Source organism: Empidonax traillii, unplaced genomic scaffold (assembly GCF_003031625.1).
Source record: "Empidonax traillii isolate 1590-97213 ecotype Southwest subspecies unplaced genomic scaffold, ASM303162v1 scaffold92:size1159251, whole genome shotgun sequence".
In the NCBI taxonomy this organism is placed as follows: Eukaryota; Metazoa; Chordata; class Aves; order Passeriformes; family Tyrannidae; genus Empidonax; species Empidonax traillii.
Genome location: NW_020955285.1, coordinates 606,815 through 626,275, shown reverse-complemented (window position 1 = coordinate 626,275; position 19,461 = coordinate 606,815). Strand labels below are relative to the sequence as shown.

Here is a 19,461-nt window from a genome sequence, read left to right as displayed (position 1 = left end):
GGAACAGTTTTGTTGCAAGCCTATCTCTGCCCATCTCTATTCAATCTTCTGGAAAAAATCATTTGACTCTTTCTCCTCCCAGTCCTTGGCTGGGACATACTGCAGCTTCACTACTCCCAGCACTTACAGAAATAAAATCACCACACATGCACCACGTAGGAATAGCAAGAGCAGTGATCACAGTATTGTAAGAGCAAGAGATTTTGTTCTTTATCACCTTGTTACATTGGTCCTGCAAGCCTAGCCATAAAAAACACCTTGTAACAATACCTAATATCCAGTATGTCTGCAGCAAAACACATTTTTCATGTAACCTGACTGTATTGAATCCATATACAGCACAGAAAGAATGACTTGGAACGGGAAGAAAGACAGAACATTGAGCTCTAGGAAAACTCAAAGGAACATTTTATTGTAACATTTGTAATAGAAGTTGGGGGGTTTAGTTTTGCCTCAAGGTGTAACTTGCTCATAAAAGTTCTGGAAAACCTGCTGTGTATAAGAGCCCTGGCCTATGATGTCAGAATTCATTATGCACACAGGGGCTATTTACAGCCTTATAAAGTTGTAGACGAGGAAATTGTTGCTGAAATATTGTTTCAAAAGTTTAAAGGTAATCATTCTACTGATGTATACACCTCAGCTATTGAACAGATCTTTTAAACAGTTCCGTGTAAACTGGAAAAGTCATATGGCTTGACTTGTAAACATCCACTCCTGTTTCCTCATATGTGCTGGGTGTAGAATTAGATATATGTATGGGGGTAAATGTGGGGTCTTTAATTTTATTCAGTTATCTGTGTAAACCTATAAATTAAGCATATGCATAAGGTGTTCAGAAATAAGACGAACTGAAAGTAATTTTCACTGCCCTCTTTTCACTTCCCGTTCAGATACTCAAAAAAAAAAAAAAAAAAAAAAAAAAAAAAAAAAAAAAAAAAAAAAAAAAAAAAAAAAAAAAAAAAAAAAAAAAAAAAAAAAAAAAAAAAAAAAAAAAAAAAAAAAAAAAAAAAAAAAAAAAAAAAAAAATCAAGAAAAGAGAGAGACAGCAAAAAACTAAATCCAGAAATGAGCAAATGTATTTTCAGCTTTCTAAATCTAAAGGTATTTTATCAAAAAGACTGAAGCATTAGTGAAAATATGTTTATTTTTATCAGAACAGCTGTGGATGCATGAAGCCTCATCTAGGATCGAGCAAAATTTGATGCAAAAGTGCTGCTTGGTTTAATGGATCAGGAGAGTCTGCAGGAACCACTTGAGAAACAAGTTATTCTGTGTCTGTTGCAACCAAGACTGGCAGTGCTTTATTTAAAATTAGGGGAGAAAAACTGTTGACTGTAGAGTATGCTCTGTTTCACTTGATTGCTGCATGCTGTTTTATTCTTTGGCTCTAAGCATTTTAATTGCTGCTACAGTGATTTTTCTGTCACCCTAAAAGGCTTTGTGACCAGATGTTATTTGTCAATTGTTCCACAGTAGCTGGCAATAATATAATTACAGAAATACAGAAAGATGTGCTCAGCACTGGGGATTAATAGGCAATCTAAGCATTTTCCTACTGAATCACTTTTTTTCAAATATTTCTTCTTACAGCAGTTCGAACGATTTTCCAGCTCTGTATGAGCTAACTTCCCAAGCATTCCAGTTATATTTATTTTTTCTAATGCACTTGTCAGCTACTTCAAACTCCACCCCAACTCCTGACAGCAAGGCCAATCAAATACCCTCTCACTGTGGTTTCATGGGCAACCAGTTCACAGCCTCAGAAATGGACTTCACCCAATGGCACGAGCCCAAAAATAACCACACCACTTCCACTTTTTTCAGTGCTCCTGCATTGTTCCAATAGCACTAAGATATTACTACTGATTAATGGTGCTGTACAAATAACACACAAAATGGAGGAAAGCTTTAAGTTGCTGGGGTTTTTTTCCTGTTTTTACTCATGTTCACAGTAAAATTTCCATTGGGTTCAATAAACTCTGTATACCAGACAAGCACTAAGACCGTTTCATTAACTTTCCTGAATTAGTCCTTGTTTATTGCAGCGGAAGGGAGTGGAAAATCAAGACCAAAGGGATAAGATATAATACTATTATCCTGTCCAGCAAGATTGCTCTGGTTTTAAAGCTGAGGTTTAGTTCTTTGGGCACATAAGCTTTTACACCTTTCCTTGATCTCCGCAGCCATTTTGGTGAGTTCATTCTTCTCTCATTCTTTCATCTGTCCTCCCTCCTTCTGCTGCTGGGCTTGCTTCTTCACCAGATCTAGCCAGGCACGCAGACAATTTGTCAGCAATTCATGGTACTTGGTGATCTACTCAGATGGCAACTGATAACAAATGTCAAGATGACAGAAGTCCTTCAAATCTGAGAATTTCTCTGTGGCATCACAACATGCAAGTCATGAAATGTATGAAGAAGGTGACCAAGGCACAAATCAGGCAAGTTTTTCTTACATCCCTCCAGCTCTGTAAACCAAAGGCATCACCCATTCACCTATATGGAAAATAGTTACCCTGACTCATCTTTTTCACCTACTGCAGAGATCACCCATGCATCCAGTCTGCCAAGAGAAATGCAATTACATCAGACCTACCTCATGCACAAATATCATTTTCAAAATGAGATGCCTGAAATTTCACCTCGGTGTTGGTCCCCCTGACATTGCTCAGTAGCTCTCTTGAAACTGGAGCAAGCTTCAGGTGAAGAAAACACCAGAGAAGGAAAAACAATGGTACATGGCACTTGTTCCTTTAACACATAGCTAGTCAGTCCGTGCTGCAGTTGCTAGTGAGTTTATATAAATGTTTTATGTATGTGCTATATGTATGACTATATAAATATACAAAGGTGAAGGTCATATGTGTGTGTAAACATGTATGTTTATACCAGCATATATAAAATCTTTTATAGTTTTCCATTTAGGACCTAAGTAATGGATAACAATCCTGTTGCTCCTAACTTTCAGCCAGGAATGTGCCACTTGGCAGGGCCAGGTCCAGTCTCTGAGGAGGAATAACTTTAAATAAAATTAGAGATGGGTTGAAAAGACAGAGAGCCACTGAGATGTAATCTGAATGTGCACAAATATCACTGCTAGTTATTTTTACACCCAGATGTCATGGTGAGATGAATGGGTCTACAAGTGCTCAAACTTTTAAAGAAAATTACATGTCTTCAGCCCCAGCATAAGAATTGTATTTCTACGTGAAGCTCAGAAACTTGAATGTGCTACCTCCTGTGAGCCAAATTTCCCCTTGGATCCACACTGTGGATTTCAGGAGCTGGAATAAGTTATGCTTTGGAGAATGAATTAGTTACTGGCAGGACAACTTTGGCAACAGATTAATCTTCCAATCAGTTGCTTCACTAGCATTCTTCTAGCCTGAAGAAAAGAGCACGTCCTTTTGGGTCTGGTGTTTCTTGGAGTGAGTTTATAATAAGATTCAATTTGGAGGGCAAAAGATGTGATGTTTTCTGTTAAACAGATATGCTCCTGCTCTGTATTTTTGCATGAGAACAGGAGGAGTAGAAGAGATAGGAGAAGAAAAGTTAAAATGAAAGCCTAATTAAAATAACAGGATTTGAATAAGTGCAGGACCTTGTATCATCTGTACCAAGTGAAGCAGCAGAGCTGCACTGCCTTCCCTGTGGGAAGGCTCTGCCTCTCATCCTCTTCACAGCTGTTGTTTTATTTCTTTTTTGGCTCTCTCTTAGATGTCTCTTCAGCCTCCAAGCCACTATGAATGATCTGTTGAAGCAATCAGATGCATGGTTAGCCATAAGAGCTGTAGGCTACCTGTAGGCTCTGACATTTTAGCTAATGCCTTCCCAGAATGCAGGAAATGAAGCCTCTATCCCACTGTTGTTGCCATGCAGAGCCTCAGGCAAAGGAGGGGACAGGACAGACATCTGTTTTCATGTGCAGACTGAATCAGAGACTCCACATCATTTTCCCCATGGTGTATTTGTTGTCCCACAAGAGCATCTGTCAATCCCTGCTGCACACCGTAGCCTCATTGTCCAGCAGCTGGACATACAACTAGGAGAAGAATCCTCTACACAGCGATTATGGAGTGTATTTTCTTGGATGCAGCTTGGGAAGTGCTGGGATAAGATCCAGAAAGAAAGCTGTAAGCTCCCAGGGCATTAATTTGCTATCCTAGCATCTTTCATGCATGATACTGGGTTTCTGGGCTGAGAGCTTGAGATAGAGCCAGGTTCTGACCATGAGAACAATTTCTCCACCCTGGGATCTGCTGGCCAGACCTCTGTCTGGCACCTCTGGCCACCTCCTTGTGTCACTCAGCGTGATACATTCCCTCAGTCAACATGCCTATGGGTGCATGCCTTGTTGCTTTTGTCTGACTGCACAGCAGCTCTCTTCTAATGCAGACCCTACTTTGCATCTGAGGTCTATCTTCATGCCCTGCAGTCTCCTTCATCAGCAACCCTCAACCAGTAATCAAGGGAGGCACCTGCAAAAAAGAGCCCTCATCTAGCCCAGCTCCACACACTAGGAACTCACTGTTTCACCCATACAGCTTCAGTCCCTTTCCCAGAACTGTGTTCTGACTGTGCAGGGCTCCACTCCTCCTTCATGGACCCGTTTTTTGTCTAGCACTCTAAAAGCCCAAATTACAGACAGGTGTCAGAAAGAATGTTTAAGGCATCTCACCCACTAATTACAAGCTACTACAGCAGTCAGGTACACCATTATTGCATGTAGTAGCAGCACCAGGAAAGACATACAACTTCACATGCACTGGCAAAGAAAGGACAATGTTCTCTGAGTGGGAGGATGAAAATATTTTCTTTTCATGGAGAAGAGCGTGGAAAAGGGAAAGGAAAAAAATAAAGGGTAAAGAAAATTTCTCCCTCAAATCCTTTTTATTCTATTTTTATTTGCATTTTTGTTTTCCTGAAGACAAGAAAGAGAAGGGGATTTAACTATATCTCGTACTGGAAGAGATCCATTGCTTTGCGTGTCACATACAGCCTTAAAGGCTGTTTGGGTTTGCAGAAGAGGAGGAGTAAAACGACTTCGTGACTGCATCGACTTGGACATTTTTCTACCTCTTCTGGTGCCATTCAAATGGCTTTTCACACCCAAACAGTCGCAAGCGTTTTTCCATTCCAGCCAGAGCCGGTACCAGGCTGCCTCAGAGAGACCTCTGGGGAGAAGCAGCCTCTGCCTGGGTGGTGCACAGCCCCGGAGGGTCCGGCTCCCAAGTGCCCCCTTAGGGGATATCAGAAGATGCCCCTGGCTCCCTTTTTACTACTCAGGCTCAGAGCAAGGGTTTCTTTAGGTCCACGGAACCCGCATCATTCCCCACAACAAATCTCACCCTTCCTGTCTCTCCCTTTGGTCCAAACAATAAAAACCTCTCCTCGAAGTTTTAATAAAGACGAATATATAACGTAAGTGTGATGTCAGCCTCGTGTTTAAAAGGCATCGGCAGTTCTTTATAAGCAGAGGATATTACTCTGCTCTGGGACAAATCCAAAGTGAGAGTTTTCGCTTCTGGAGCGATGTTTAAACCCAGCCTTGCGGCAGGGAGGACCGGGAACGGGGCCGGGGCCGCCCCTCTCCGTCTGTCAACCTGGGAATTTATTTTCGTGGCAAGAAGCAGGCATGGCTGGCGTTATCGCTAGGGATGACACGAGAGCCAAATAAGGGGCTCTTTGAAATCGGAGGGGTCTCCCCTCATCCTCTCAAGCAGCGGCATAGTTCATCTAAATAGGAAGTGAAAAATATGGATATAGAAGTATCCTTAAAACTGTCCGTCTCCGGCATTGTTGGAGAAAGGCACACAGTGCGGGTGGAAATGGGTGTACGGGGTGGTGGGGTTCCCGGCAGGTGAGGCGCCGCCGGAGCCCCCATTCCCAGGATCCCAGCGCCACCAAGCGGAGAGGCCCTCCTCTCCCGGAGACACCGCGGGGAGGAGGTGGACAACTTGCAAGGGGCATCGTTTTAAAACCCTCACTTCTTCTTTTTTTTTTTTTTTTTTTTTTTTTTTTTTTTTTTTTTTTTTTTTTCTAACCTCTGCTGCTGTGGAAGAGCTGAATCTACCATGCCGTAAAGCCCTAATGAATTTTGGAAAGCAAGCAACAATGGTGTATGTGTTGTGGTAGTGAAAGTTTAGAGGAAAAAAAATAAAATAAAATAAATCACGAGGAGGGTTTTTTTTGGCCCGGACTCCATGATTCCGAAGGGTCAGTGGTATCACTTTGACGTTGATTATGTAGCGGTTCTGGTCTCAAGTCTGCTCTCCTCCCCTCCCAGCATGGTGTGCGAAGATTGTATTTGAAAGGGAGGAAGCAGATACCGAAAGTGATGGCTGATGAATTGTCTAAACCCTTCAGGGACGTTTCGTGCAGGGGCTCGGAGGCAGCTCATCAATAAAAGCCTCCCGGATGGAGGAGGGAAAAAGAGAAAGGGTGATGGGAATGGGGGGACATGGACCCCGGAGGCACCACCGCTCCCCCCTTCCCTTTTGATCTGGTGGGGGATCGTAGCAGACACAAGGCTTGGGAAGTACCAGTGTAAAAAGGTGTGTATGGAGAGGGGAGAGACGGGGAGATGCAGCCTGTAAAACCACACACACACACCAGGGGAGAAAAAAAAAAAAAAAAAAGAGAAGAAAAAAAATATTTAAATAGGCTTTATGGTTTCCTGTCCCCGCACCTCGAACCGGCCCTACTGAGGGTCGCCGAGGCGAGAGGTGGCGGGGCCGCGGCCGCAGCAGCCGTGCCCGGCCCTGGCAGGCTCGCTACTGAGGTGCGATTTTGGATTATTACTTTTTTCCAAACTATGTTCGTAAATCATGTAATAATCCGGCACTCAGTAACTCGGCCCTACCTTTCACTGGGTCGTTATGTTTTATGGGCTTTACTTAAAAATTAATGCAAACCTCTCACGAAAAGAGAGGGGGGCACCGAGGGGGGGGGGGAGGCGGGGAGGAGGAAAGAAACGAGCGGGGAAACCTGCTCTTGATTAGTGCCTTCCTCGGCAGCGGCCCGTGGGTGAGAGGCGAGCAGGGTCTCCCGGCGGGGCCGCGCTGGTAGCTGCGCGCATCGCTACGAATCCTTCTTCCTCCGAAATTCAAACAAACCCACGCACCCTCCGATGCTACCGATATGCCTGTCGTCCCAGTCAGCCCTTGCGAGGGCTTCCCCCTCGCTGCCCACCCGACGAGCCCCGCTGTCTGGCCAGAGGGCGTCCCGCAGAGCTTTCCACGCGGGTTTCTGCGGGAAGGGGATGCCGCCCAGCCGGAGGTGGCGGCGGCCGGAGGGCTCGAGGTGCATTCCTGGCGGGATGGCGGGGAGCAGGGAGAAAAGCGCAGCCCTCCACCAGAGCCGGGGGCACCGCTGGCTCCCTCGCCCCGCTGAAACTATTTGTCTGCTGCAAATGGTATGGAAAGTAATTAAGGTCGGTGCACGTATGAAAATTATTGACAATGTGTAAAGTCAGAAATCTCATTTGATTGGAATGTAAACTTGGGCGGGGGAGAAGCCAGTCAAAAAGGTACCGTGTGTTCAGATCTCGAGCCAAAGCGTGTTTGCCCTTATTCGCGGCTGTCAATGGGGTATGCAGAGCAGGATTGGGAGACAGGGGGGCTTTTCCTACAGCCTTGCAGAGACACGATGAATCCCCACAAGGGCTGCCGCTATTATTTTTGCACTGGCGCTGCTGGCACTTGCGCGACCTTTTACACTGAGATGTGTAAAAGGATGTGCAGAGGTCGGGATGTGCAGGGGCGGAGGGTATCGGCTCCGACACCCATCTCTTTTGCAGCTCCCCTTCGGAGGTCTGCCCGAGCCCTCAGCCTGCCTCTTTCTCGGGAGCGCGGCAGAACCTCCACCTGCCCGGAGCCTCCTGCTCCGCTGCCACCGCCCGGCTGCCCGGACTGCCCCGGGACTTCGCCTCTGCTCTGATCTCGAAACATCCCTCTTCTTATTTTACCCCGCTCTTGTCACGTTTTATTTACACCGACAAAGGATGCTCGGAGACAAAAGAGTATTTTTTTTTTTGTCTACGTCAAAGATGTTTTATATTTTTGGAAGGGTTGTGTTTCCTTTTAAAGAGGTGACCTATATCCTGACCGCTGTAGGGGGTTTATTTTGATGCTCCGGGAAGTTTAGTTGGAGCTGCGCAGATGTGGGAGGGGATAAAATCTTTAACATTGTCATCTGGTATAGGAAACGCAAAGTCTACCCACAAAAACACTTGGTGGAAGTACTCGGGGGCTGAGCTGACACAAAACCGACGCTATTACACACGGAGAGTGTCTTTGTTCAGGTTTAATTGCCGCGATGTCCGCGCAGCTCCGGCGGGTTGTTGCAACACCCACGTTATCAGCGAGGGCGTCCAGGTGCCCTCCATCAGTAGGAGCCCCTCCTTTATCCCATCCCACATCTAGAGATCCCCTTTCTCCTGTGTCCAATCAGCCCGAGACCGGGGAGAAAGCACGGAAGGGCGCTCGGGACAGGCTGCCCACTGGGTCCCGGCAAACCATTGTTGGTACCCTCAGCACAGCCCCGCGGCTGGGTGGATATCGACCCCGCGTTTAGGGAACTCGAACGGAGCGCGGGCACCTCAGGCTCGCAGGGTGTCTGTCGGTCATGGTTCCCGTGAAATGATGAGGCTGGGGTGGGACGCAGGGGATGCAGGCAGCCTTGGGGGCGGAGGGCTAGAAGGGCTGAGGGGTTAACATTGCAACAAAACCTTAGGTGTAGTTGTCCCCCGGAAAGCCTAAACGCTGAGAAACACTTTTGCTGCCCGTTGAAGAGACCAAATGGCTATGAAAGCGGGACCTGTCCGGAGAAAGGGGGAGGGGGGCGGCGGGGGGCGGATATCTTCGCGTCCCTGGTGTTCAGCGTTCGCATTTCCCCTCCGCGGGGTCCTCCGGCCCTTGAGGCCCACGGAGTACCGGCTCCCTGCGGGACGCCCCCAGGAGCCAAGGTTCTGCTTGTCCAGCGTGGAAGAGTTGAGTTGATACTCTTCTTCCACCTGCTGAGGCCGATTTTTGCCCCGCAAACACTTCCCTAAAAGCAGGTAGAGTCTGCCCTTCGGCTGGCTTCTCGCCCAAACTTTGTTTCTCTCCTGGTCTTTCTCTCCGTCCTCGGGCACTGAACAAAGCTCTCCCGGCCGTGAGAGTTGTGTAGCAGAGAGGAAAAGGAAAGGTGCAGCCCTACTAGTTTACAATCACCACGTTCATGGAGGTGTCCTGACCCAGAGTTAGCTTCCCCCCCGCATCCAGACATTGATGAAAAATTTCTTAAAGTATCCTCAGAGAAAGCCATCCAAGCTGATGTGGAGATACCCCAGGTAACCCCCTCGAAAATGTCATGAGAGGTGCCTGTTATGTGCACAGGGAGTGTGTCTGGTGATGCTTTTGGGGTTAGGCTGGGGCTTTTTTCCCACAAGGGAAGGTAGGCCCCTGCGTTTGCAATGAATATCCTTGTCTGCCCTTGAGATGGGAGGTGTCTCAACCCCTCGCATTGCCGTGATCATCTCCCCTTTTCCTCTGCCTCGGGAAAGGAGGGAAGGACCGACTCTTCAACAGGAGCTGGGAGAAGGGTCGTGATGGTAGCCGTCAGGAGACGTCTATAAAAAGTCACGCCTGCTGCCCACTGAATATGCAAAGAAAAAAAAAAAAGTAAAAGGGGGGGGCTTAAAAAAAAGCGGAAAAACCTCTCCAAACAAACATCAGGATCGCACGGCTACTGCCAGAGGTCCCGAGAAGTCAAGAGGTCCCGGGAGCAGTACAAAGGACAGGGCAAGACCGCTGCGAGTCCCTTCCCATCCCGGCCTTTCTGCTCCCTCCGCCGCAGCGGGACTGCCACCCCCCCAGTCCTCAGGGTGGTCGCTCCGAGCCGCCGGGGACGGGTCCCGGGCTTTCCTCTGCGGCCACTCGGCTCCTTCCAGCTCGTTAAAATGCCCACATGCCCCTCATGCAGAAAGGGATCTCTGTCAGTCGCTGGAGATCGAGATCTAAATCCAGGCACCCTGAAACTGACAGTTGGAGGAAAATCCTCCAGGGCTTAAGGAAACGCACTTTTACAATACTGGAGGGATTTGTTTAAGTTTCAGTCTCGGCTTTAATTGAAAAAACGCTTCTCATCTGCAGGACCTCAGAGGAGAGGAAAGAGCCTGAAGCACGCAGTTAAAAAAGAGAGGAAAAGGACAGAAAAAGAACAAAAAGAGGAGAGAGAAAAGGACTCCAAGATAACCGTAAACATTTATCTTTCATATTTGCCTCCCATTTTCTTAACTGGTTTAGTTTAACTTATTTCATTTAGCCCACGAAGCAGAGGGGACTGTGTTATGAACATGAAACTGAAACCGCAATAATGAAGAGATTTCCTAGAATAAAAACTATGATTATAGAACAACATCTGAGTAACCAAATCTGCCAAAAAGTTTAATTTCCGTATACTCTGGTAAAACAAACCAGTTGTGCTCCGAAACTGGGATCAGCTAAGAAATGGATACACCAACCAAAATAAACATCTCCACCAAACAGCAAATGCACTTCTGTTTAATCATAGGCAATTTAAACCATCTTTTAAAGTCTCACGATCATGTTTAGGAGACTTCCTAATGCTATGTTTCAAACAAGCATCTGCTGCGAAGAAGAGGACATTGCCAACAGGTAGAAGGCGGCTGATTTAATGTGTTACCCCCTATTCTCCTATCAGGACTCTGTCAAGTCGCGACTGAAGCATCACTCGTCTCTCTGCCACAGGGCTGCTCTTCCCGGCTTTGTTTCATTGTGTGTCCATCTCGCACTGCTGAGAAACCAATGACACCCTAGTATATCGTGACATCTTGTGCTGGGAGTAAATGATTCTTCCTGCTCGACTAATATTAATGATCGAAACGAACTGTCTGAAATGGGGGTAGGTTAGAGTGATTTACGGGCAACGACCTTCCCCCCTTGTCTTTAACGCTTTCGGCCTCCCGAAGATCGCAGAAATTACTTCGACATGTCATCCAAAGGTGACATTTAGACAGACATCCCTCGGAGGAAGGTGAAAAAGCACCCTCGCTCGCCAATCTAGAGCAAGGAAATAGGTTTGTGTTTAAAAAAACACGGATATATAAAAAAAAAAATAGGTCGTTACAACAAGATCAGGAATGGCATGTTGGCCTCCCTGCCCTTCGAGAGAACAATAGGAAAAAAATTAGATAGATAGATAGATAGATAGATAGATAGATAGATAGATAGATAGATAGATATAGATAGATAGACATATATTCTTTTTCTTTTTTTATTTTTTATTTCATCTTTTTTTTTACTATGGAAACAATTTAAATCGATGCCTCAAGGAAGGTAAACATGGTCCATCGACGGGCGATTATTTTTTCTATTAAAAATGTGTCGTAAACATTGCCGGGCTTGGTAGTGTTTTTCTTAGCTGATCCTCAGATACAATCAAGCCATTTTCGGACACATTCCCATGTATGTAGCAGTGGTGATCTGGAGGAAGCTGTCGACGCCTGTTCAGTTAATTTAGGTTTTCTTTGTCTAATTACTGTGGAGCTTAGGGAAAAGGAGCCGGGCTCAGGGCAGTAAACTGACACTTGGGCTCTGTGTGTGGTATCCAGGCAAAGTTTGATGGAAAAAGCCTGCTTCCACTCAACTGCAGGTCACTGTCTGCCCCACCCCCTCCCTGCCCGTACCCACCAGCGAGCTCTCAGCACGGAGCTGCGCTGGAGACAGACGGACACACAGACATACACACAGAGCACTGCAGGCACGCTGACACGGCGTCCCGCTCTGTCCGCGTCCTTCCCACCCCCGGGCCTTTGGTCCAGCATCTCTGTCTGTTCTGCCTCTCGTCCTGCCGCCGTCCTCCTTGCGTCTCCAGTTTGATCCTGGAGCCTCCTCCATCATCCGGGAGCAGGCCTGTGCCTCTGCTGGCCCCTCTCCTCCCTGCCCCCTCCGGCGCCCCGTTTCCTTCGACAAACGGCGTTTGCCAGCACGCGTGACCCACCCGTTGCACCGGGGAGACGTCCCGGGGGGGCGGAGGGAGGGCGCATCTCTGATCCGCGGACTCTACCCCTGCTGCTCTGTAAAATGAATGGCGTTTTATAGGGCTGTCGGGGGTGGCAGGGGGTAGCGAAAAGTCTTTAAAAACAGATGTCTAGCAGGCTTGAGGAGCAGCAAACACTGCTGCCTCGGGCTCCAGAGGGTGGGCGACCCCTTCATATGCATCTACACCAGCACATGGCTGCATCAGCGCCTGTGTGATCCGTGGTGCACCGGCAGAGCTTCGGGCTGGCAGCCGCTCGACTCGCCCCGAGGCTGTGCCAGGGATCAGCGTGCAAAGAGGTGCCTGTCAGGCCGCGGGAAACCCTGGGAGGTAGTAAGCGGGACCCGTACGGGGCCGGCAGCGGGAGCGAGCCGGGGATGGTGCCGCAGCAGCAGCGGCAGCCGCAGCAGCAGCAGCGCCTCCTGCCCAGATGACGGGTGGACAGAGGCCAGCTGGAAAGGGGGTGGTCTCTTTTCTTCCCCCTCTCGCTCTCCATCTCCCTCTCTCTATAGCTGCTGATTTCTCTGCCGGAATCGAGGGGGGGGGAGGGAAAAAAATAATAGCAAGATTGAAGGAACTGATAGGCGGTCGCTCTGTGCCTTTTACGCAAGAAAAAAAAGTATATATTAAAGAGTAACAGTGCGGAAGAGATCGGAGAGGGGGGCTCTTGCGCTTCCTCTCCTTGCCGGATTAGGCAGCGGGATGGTCCTCAGGTGGGGGTCAGAGGAGGAAGCGGAGCGGCGCTGAGCAGAGCCTCCGCGGGCGGCGCGGCGCAGGGAGGGAGGGGGCTGGACCAGAGCCGGGGCCGGGCCGGTCCATCCCTCCCAGTGCCTGGCTCCGGCGGAAAGCAGAGGAGCCATTGCGCAAGGGACGGTGGGGAGGGATGCGCAGGGCGCTGCCACCGCCCCACCGCCGCCCGCCGCGCTGAGGAGGTGCCCGGAGGACAGCGGCTCCCACCGCCCCCCCTGTTCTCCCCCTGCGGGGCACCCCCGCCCCGGTACCCACCCCGCCCGGCTCCCCCCCTTCCCTCCCAGCCTCACCCCACCCTGCCCCATTCCCCTCCCTCTGCCAGATGACCACCGAGAGCGGGCAGCAGCGGCTGGAGCCCCCCGTCCCTCTCCGCTCCTGCAGCCCGGCTCCCGGAGCTCTCCAGATGAGCCGGCCGCCCTCCTCCGCCCTGGAGACCTCCACCTCCTCTTCCTCTACCTCCACCTCCTCCTCCTCCTCGGCAGCGGCGGCGTCCTCCAAGAGCAAGAAGGCCAGCTCGGGGTTGAGGCGGCCCGAAAAGCCCCCCTACTCCTATATCGCTCTCATCGTCATGGCCATCCAGAGCTCGCCCTCCAAGCGCCTGACCCTCAGCGAGATCTACCAGTTCCTGCAGGCCCGCTTCCCCTTCTTCCGCGGCTCCTACCAGGGCTGGAAGAACTCCGTGCGCCACAACCTCTCCCTCAACGAGTGCTTCATCAAGCTGCCCAAGGGCCTGGGCCGCCCGGGCAAGGGCCACTACTGGACCATCGACCCGGCCAGCGAGTTCATGTTTGAGGAGGGTTCCTTCCGACGGCGGCCTCGCGGCTTCAGGAGGAAATGCCAGGCGCTGAAGCCCATGTACCGCATGATGAACGGGCTGGGCTTCGGCGCCTCCATCCTCCCGCAGGGCTTCGACTTCCAGGCGCCCCCCGCCTCCCTCGCCTGCCACTCCAACGGCTACAACCTCGACATGATGCCCAACGCTATGGCCAGCGGCTACGAGGGACTCAGTGGCGGCCACCACGTCCCACACATGTCTCCCAACCCCGGCTCGACCTACATGGCCAGCTGCCCGGTGACTGCCAACGGGGACTACGGCCCCGACAGCAGCAGCAGCCCCGTGCCCTCCTCGCCGGCCATGGCGAGCGCCATCGAGTGCCACTCTCCCTACACGAGCCCTTCGGCTCACTGGACAGCCTCAGGGGCCTCGCCCTACATAAAGCAGCAGGGCCTCCCCGCCGCCAACGCCGCCTCCTCCGGCATCCACTCCAGCGTGCCCTCCTACTCCCTGGAGCAGGGATACCTGCACCAGAGCCCCCGCGACGACCTCTCAGGTAGGGACCCGGAGGGGCGGCGGGGGCGGCGGGGAGTGCGGCCCCGGCGGTAGTTTTCGCTGGCGACAAAGGTTTCGCGCGGGGAACCCCAGACCACCACGGTGTCAGAAAAAAGAGGTGCCTTGTCTGCGAGAGGGAAAAAAATACGCGTGGGTTGGAGCTGTTCTGCTTCGGGACAGGGGGGCTGTGTAGGGGGTGGCGGTGGGTACGGCTGCGAGCATCCCTCCTTCTTGCCCCGAGCCAAGAAGGAGCAGTCCGAGGAATGCCTGGTTCCGTGCCGGATTCGTGCCGGCCCGGTCCCGGCTCACATGTACCCGTCCCGGTGCCAGCGTCATGTGCGCTGCGGTGAGAGCTGCGGCTTCACTTCGCGGAGAGCGCCGCCGGGCATCGCCGCCGCCTCGGTAAACCGCGCTCCGCGGAGACGCGTCGCGGGAGTAATCAAATAAAGGCGTCAAATATTACCCTCTAAACCCTGCGGGTGGGGAAAAAAAACAAAAAAGTAAGAAAAAAACCCGCCCTAACACCAAAACCACCCGCTTATCTTTAAAAATTCTATAGAGATATTAAAGAGGATCGAGTATATTTCTGCAACGGGAAGGAAAAAGTTTTCTGGTCTCTGTCTCGCCCCCCCCCCCCCATTTATCCCCCCCCGCCCCGGCCGGTGATTACAGACAAAGTCTGCTCAGAAATATCTGAGCACAAAAATGGGTAAAAGATGTTGGGCTCTTACGGGGAATTTTTCCAAATAGCCCTTTTAAACGTGGGTCCCAGAGGTTAAGCAAACAAAGACAGTCTGGGCTGGACCACACCGAAGAGGATTTTAGCCTGACTTAACCCCTATGAGAGCGGGGTCTTGTTCAATTTTATGGGAATTTCAACAAGTAACAAATACAGGCGACCCTCAGCTCTGGGTCCCCTCCCGCCCCCTCCCTGGACTCCTGTCAATCACTTTCCTGTCCTTCTGCGAGCGCCAGAGTCTGCCCTGGCCTCCTCACAGTCTGCTGTCGCCGTGGAGAGGGCAAGCGGTCGGGCAAATCGCTTTGCCATCATCGCAGAAGGGACATGGGCTGACAGGGGAGACCAAGCGGTTGCAAATTTTTCTCCCTTAAAAAATAATAATAAAAAAAGACCCAAACCCCTAAATAGCCCTGAAGTGGCTTCTGAGGAGAGGCAGCTGCCAAGCAGATCACCGTCCTACCGGCGTTTCGGCACAGAGGAGTGCGGGGACGACGGGGGTTCCCAGACGGGCTCCACCATGCCTACAGGGCTCTCCTGCTGAGGTTTAAACCAACTTTTCGGAGATATAGGCCGTCTTTCCACGTGCTTTTTAGGGCCGGGGCGAGAGGCCAGAGGGTTCACAAGGGCATCCCCCACCGTACTACGTATTTTCCGTCAGGAATTTTTGCTTTGGTTTGTTGTTTTTTGCTTGGATTTTTGTTTTCTTTTCTTTTCCTTTCTTTGGATCTGTTTCCCTCTGTTTGTTTTACTCTTTGCGGCTGCACAGCCCGCTACGCTGTGTCCATGGGGCCCACGCGTGGTGCGAGAGTAGGACTGGCACGGGGAGCGGAGCTGGGAGGCAGCTTGCCTCCTCCTCCTGCCAGACACCTGAGGTAAGAAAGGCGATTCCTGGAAGAGAAATTTTCATCCAGAAGCTGCCCAAGAATACCCTTTCAAAAAAACAAAATGAAGAGGGAGAGAGAGCAAGGGTTCTGGTCCCTCTGGCCCTTCCACTATGGTTTCCGAGGTCGGGGCGGTTTAAATCCCAGTTGTTCCTGTTCAAGGACAGATATAGATGCAGATGGACCGTTGGGCACTTTCTTAACGCCGACGACGAGTGTCCGTTTCCAGCAGCTCAGATTTAATGCCACCACTTTGAAAAATAGGGTTTCTGGTTATTTTCTACAGCTTCAGCATCTGGACCCAGGAATTTAGTGCAAGCCACCCCCAGTCCTTGATTCACTGAAAAAAAAAAAAAAAAAAAACCAAAGCTTTTTTTTTTTTTTTTTTCGGGGATCCAATTCTTATTAGTGCGTGATACGTAAAATCTCTGTGGTGTAAACATTTTAGAAGAGTGAAAGGAGATGCGGAAAAAGGATCCGAGTTCTTTAATTTGTAATTATAACCAGCAATAATCTTTCTCTTCCTCTCCGCACAAAAGCAGTATCAAATGAATTTCACCTTTCCCTTTCTCTTAGTTAAATGCAAAGCAAATTCGGTGGCAATCTCCGTTGATCGGTCAATAATCCTCTACCCATGACAGCGTAAGGACGGACTTAAAATCTCGAATTTACATCAGACCCAAGTATAAGAGAGGAAAAAATTGGAAACAGGAGGCTTGGTTCTGCTAAAAAGATTTTGAAGCTGGGGAGTGGGGGGAGCCGGATTTTTTTCGCACACTATTAAATCCTGCTAAATTATTGAATCAGGATTGTAATAAAGTGCCCCAGTTTATGGTGAGCATACCAGCAGGGTTATTAGAAAGCTGAGGAAATCCAGCGAAATAATCACTTTTATAAAGTGAGCTCTGCGGGGTGAAGGAAGGGACAACACCGGAGGAGACGGGCTGTGCGCGCCGCCGGCCGCCGCCGCCAAAGGGTTCGGCTCCGCCATCCCGAGGAAAACAGGGGACGTTTACCTCCTGGGTGTTTTCCTTTTTTTCTTTCCTTTTTTTTTTTTTCTTTCTTTCTTTCTTTTTCTTTTTTTCCCCCTCCTCCTACCCCTTCCTTCTCCTTCTTATGCTGACTTTTTTTTTTCTTTCCTTCCCTTGACCTTCGGTCATATTTGACAGGATGCCACTAGCCGAGTTTGACATCCACACGCCAAACCAAACCCCTCTCTGGCTCTACCCTGCGGGCCTTGCTCAGGCCGGATCCAGTAGGAACCCTGCCAGACTAAAGATCCCAGCACGGTCCTACGGCGCGGAGTGTTGGGGGTGGGGTGATGTTTCCCATGCGGTCCCCGAAAGGCTGCCTTAGGCTGTGGGAAATTAAAAAGGGGAATTTGCAAGGTCATTTACATGTCGGTGCCACGGATGTACTTTGCTTGTTGTTATTGACGAACCGTAGGGTGTATCTTATGTTTATGAAAACACGCAGGCGAAAAGGCGTGCACGCTCTTACACACACATACATAAATAATTACATACTGTATCAATACACAAATGGATCGTGATTGGAACTCAATCTTCAACCGTTCAAGTCAAAAGCAAAAACCTCCCAGGAACGGGATAGGGAGGGTAGAGAGTGAGGAAAGATGGGAATCAGGTTCAAATGGCTGCGACGCGTGCAGGAAAACACTCAAGTGGCATCGTGTCCTCACGCACACACACAGACACAGACACTCTCTCATCTACCCCACACGCAGAGGGTGTACTAACCCTACACGCTGGTAACTACGCGAGCAGAAGGGCAGACAGACAGCAGTGCATGTGTGTCCACGCAGGAGGGATGCTCTGAGATACGCGTGCGCCTGGGACGCGGCCGGGCACGTGTCCGTGGGCACCCACCTCCGCATGCCTTCCTCTCCTCAGCCTGCGTGCCACACGGGTGTGTGTGGTTCAGAACCTCCCCGCAGAGTAGGCATGCGGGCTCGTACGAGCACGGGTGCAGCCCCGAGCGCACCCGCGGGCGATGGAGAACTCTGGGCAACCCACGTCCCCTCCTCGTTCGGGGCTCTCTACCCTGCAAACAGGGCAGGGTCTGCCAAGTCAACTGCCAGGAAAGCCAAAGGGGAGTTAACAAACCTGGCAGGGGGGAGCCGAGACCGGGGGGTAAGGAAACGGTGTACCAGCCCCAAGCAGGCAGCCTCTCCTCCCTGCGGGTATGGGAGAAAGGGCGCTCCGCCCGGGCAGAGCTCTCCGACTTCTGAGCAGCTCTTGTTATTTCCTTCTCTTGCAGTGGGACTGCCTCGCTACCAGCATCATCCCTCCCCAGTGTGTGACAGGAAAGATTTTGTCCTCAATTTTAATGGCATTTCTTCTTTTCACCCATCCGCTAGTGGATCTTACTACCACCATCACCACCATCAAAGCGTCTGTCAAGACATCAAGCCCTGCGTGATGTGAAGGCAGCGCTCCAACAGAGACAATCAGGTGGCATTGAACAGAGCCGAGGTATAGACGGACCACCGAAGATTAAATATATTGTGCACTCTGATAGCATTGATAGTACACGAGTCACTTAGCAAAATTACCAAAGGAAGCAGTGTTTTCGGTCCCACTCCATCCCCTGAAGGACACGTGCAGCCGATATAATGCTCCAAATCTCTTACTAAAAGAAAAATGCCTTGTGTGATGTTTTGCGTTAGGGGAGACGTAAGTATCCTTATGCCACCTTAATCATAAACCGCCTTTCTGTGATCTAAAGTATCGAGCATTGGGAAAGGGAACGATTCGTTATATTTTTGTACCTGAAAGTGTTTTGAATAGGAAAAATAAATCTCTCAGCTCAAAACCTGCGAGGACTCCCCCTTCCGTTACTGCGTTAGCAGGAAATTTGCTTCTTTATTTTGTTTTCTCCCCGAGCCCCACCAAGGACACTTTGTATGGACTTCAGCACCGACCAACTGATATTATTAAAACAGTATTGTTTAGCCATTTCGTGTATAGACTTTAAGAAAAATTCCTTTTTTTTCCAGTATTGCAGCAATACAACGTTTTGTTTTTTATTTTTACAGAAGTTGTTTTCTACCACAATATTTTTAAAAAATTATTTTAAATAAATCTCGTGTATACTCACACACTATTGCTTTAAAAGGAGAATATATTTGCACTTATGTATACTTTTTACAGTTTGCCAAAATATTTTGATGTAAAAATTTTTTCCAATAAAATGTATATAAATGACTATCACTGGACAGGCACTTATGTTCCCTGGACTCCCTCTGAGAAAACTCTTCCACCCCCAGCATCCGAGATCGTTAAAGATGCGAGCCCAAATCACTCTGCCGCTGGAGGTGGAGGAGGAGAGCCAGTGGTTGACCCTAGGAGGCCAGTGCCATGGTTTCTGGACTGCACCTCCTGCCCTCACCCACTTCCCACCCTGCTTTGCCCCGCTGCTGGATAGACTTTGAATTTACCGGGGTAGAGGACACAAAAGCAGGAGGGTCCAGACTACATGCTCCTCTCTTCGGGGACCAGGTCCGAAATACTCTCTCTGCTGTTTAGGGATGCCTCCAGGTGTCTCCGTGTCCCCGTCCCACATAGCCTCCTCGAAGTTCCTCTGTGCCCGACGGGACTTTGCCAGGTGCGGGAGTAAGAGTCCCTCTGCAATGCGGGGTGGGAGCTGGAAGGGCATGTCAAGAGTGGGCGGTGAGAGGGATCCCCGATAAAATCGATG

The 19,461-nt window shown here is 49.9% G+C and overlaps 1 protein-coding gene across 1 annotated transcript; it reads left to right on the top strand.

The window, feature by feature from the left end:
- The first annotated feature begins 13,101 nt into the window (after positions 1-13,101).
- Positions 13,102-18,969, top strand: FOXF2 (forkhead box F2). The gene is made up of 2 exons (XM_027881663.1): positions 13,102-14,125; positions 18,022-18,969. The coding sequence occupies exons 1-2, from the start codon at positions 13,117-13,119 to the stop codon at positions 18,186-18,188; spliced, it is 1,176 nt and encodes a 391-aa protein (XP_027737464.1). The 5' UTR covers positions 13,102-13,116; the 3' UTR covers positions 18,189-18,969.
- The last annotated feature ends 492 nt before the right edge of the window (positions 18,970-19,461 follow it).

What these genes read in the sequence shown, in the direction of transcription:
- FOXF2 (XM_027881663.1), top strand. Translation starts at nt 13,117, where the DNA reads ATGACCACCGAGAGCGGGCAGCAGCGGCTGGAGCCCCCCGTCCCTCTC. An exon ending in CCCCCGCGACGACCTCTCAG is followed by an intron (nt 14,126 to 18,021) that starts GTAGGGACCCGG and finishes CTTCTCTTGCAG; the next exon opens with TGGGACTGCCTCGCTACCAG.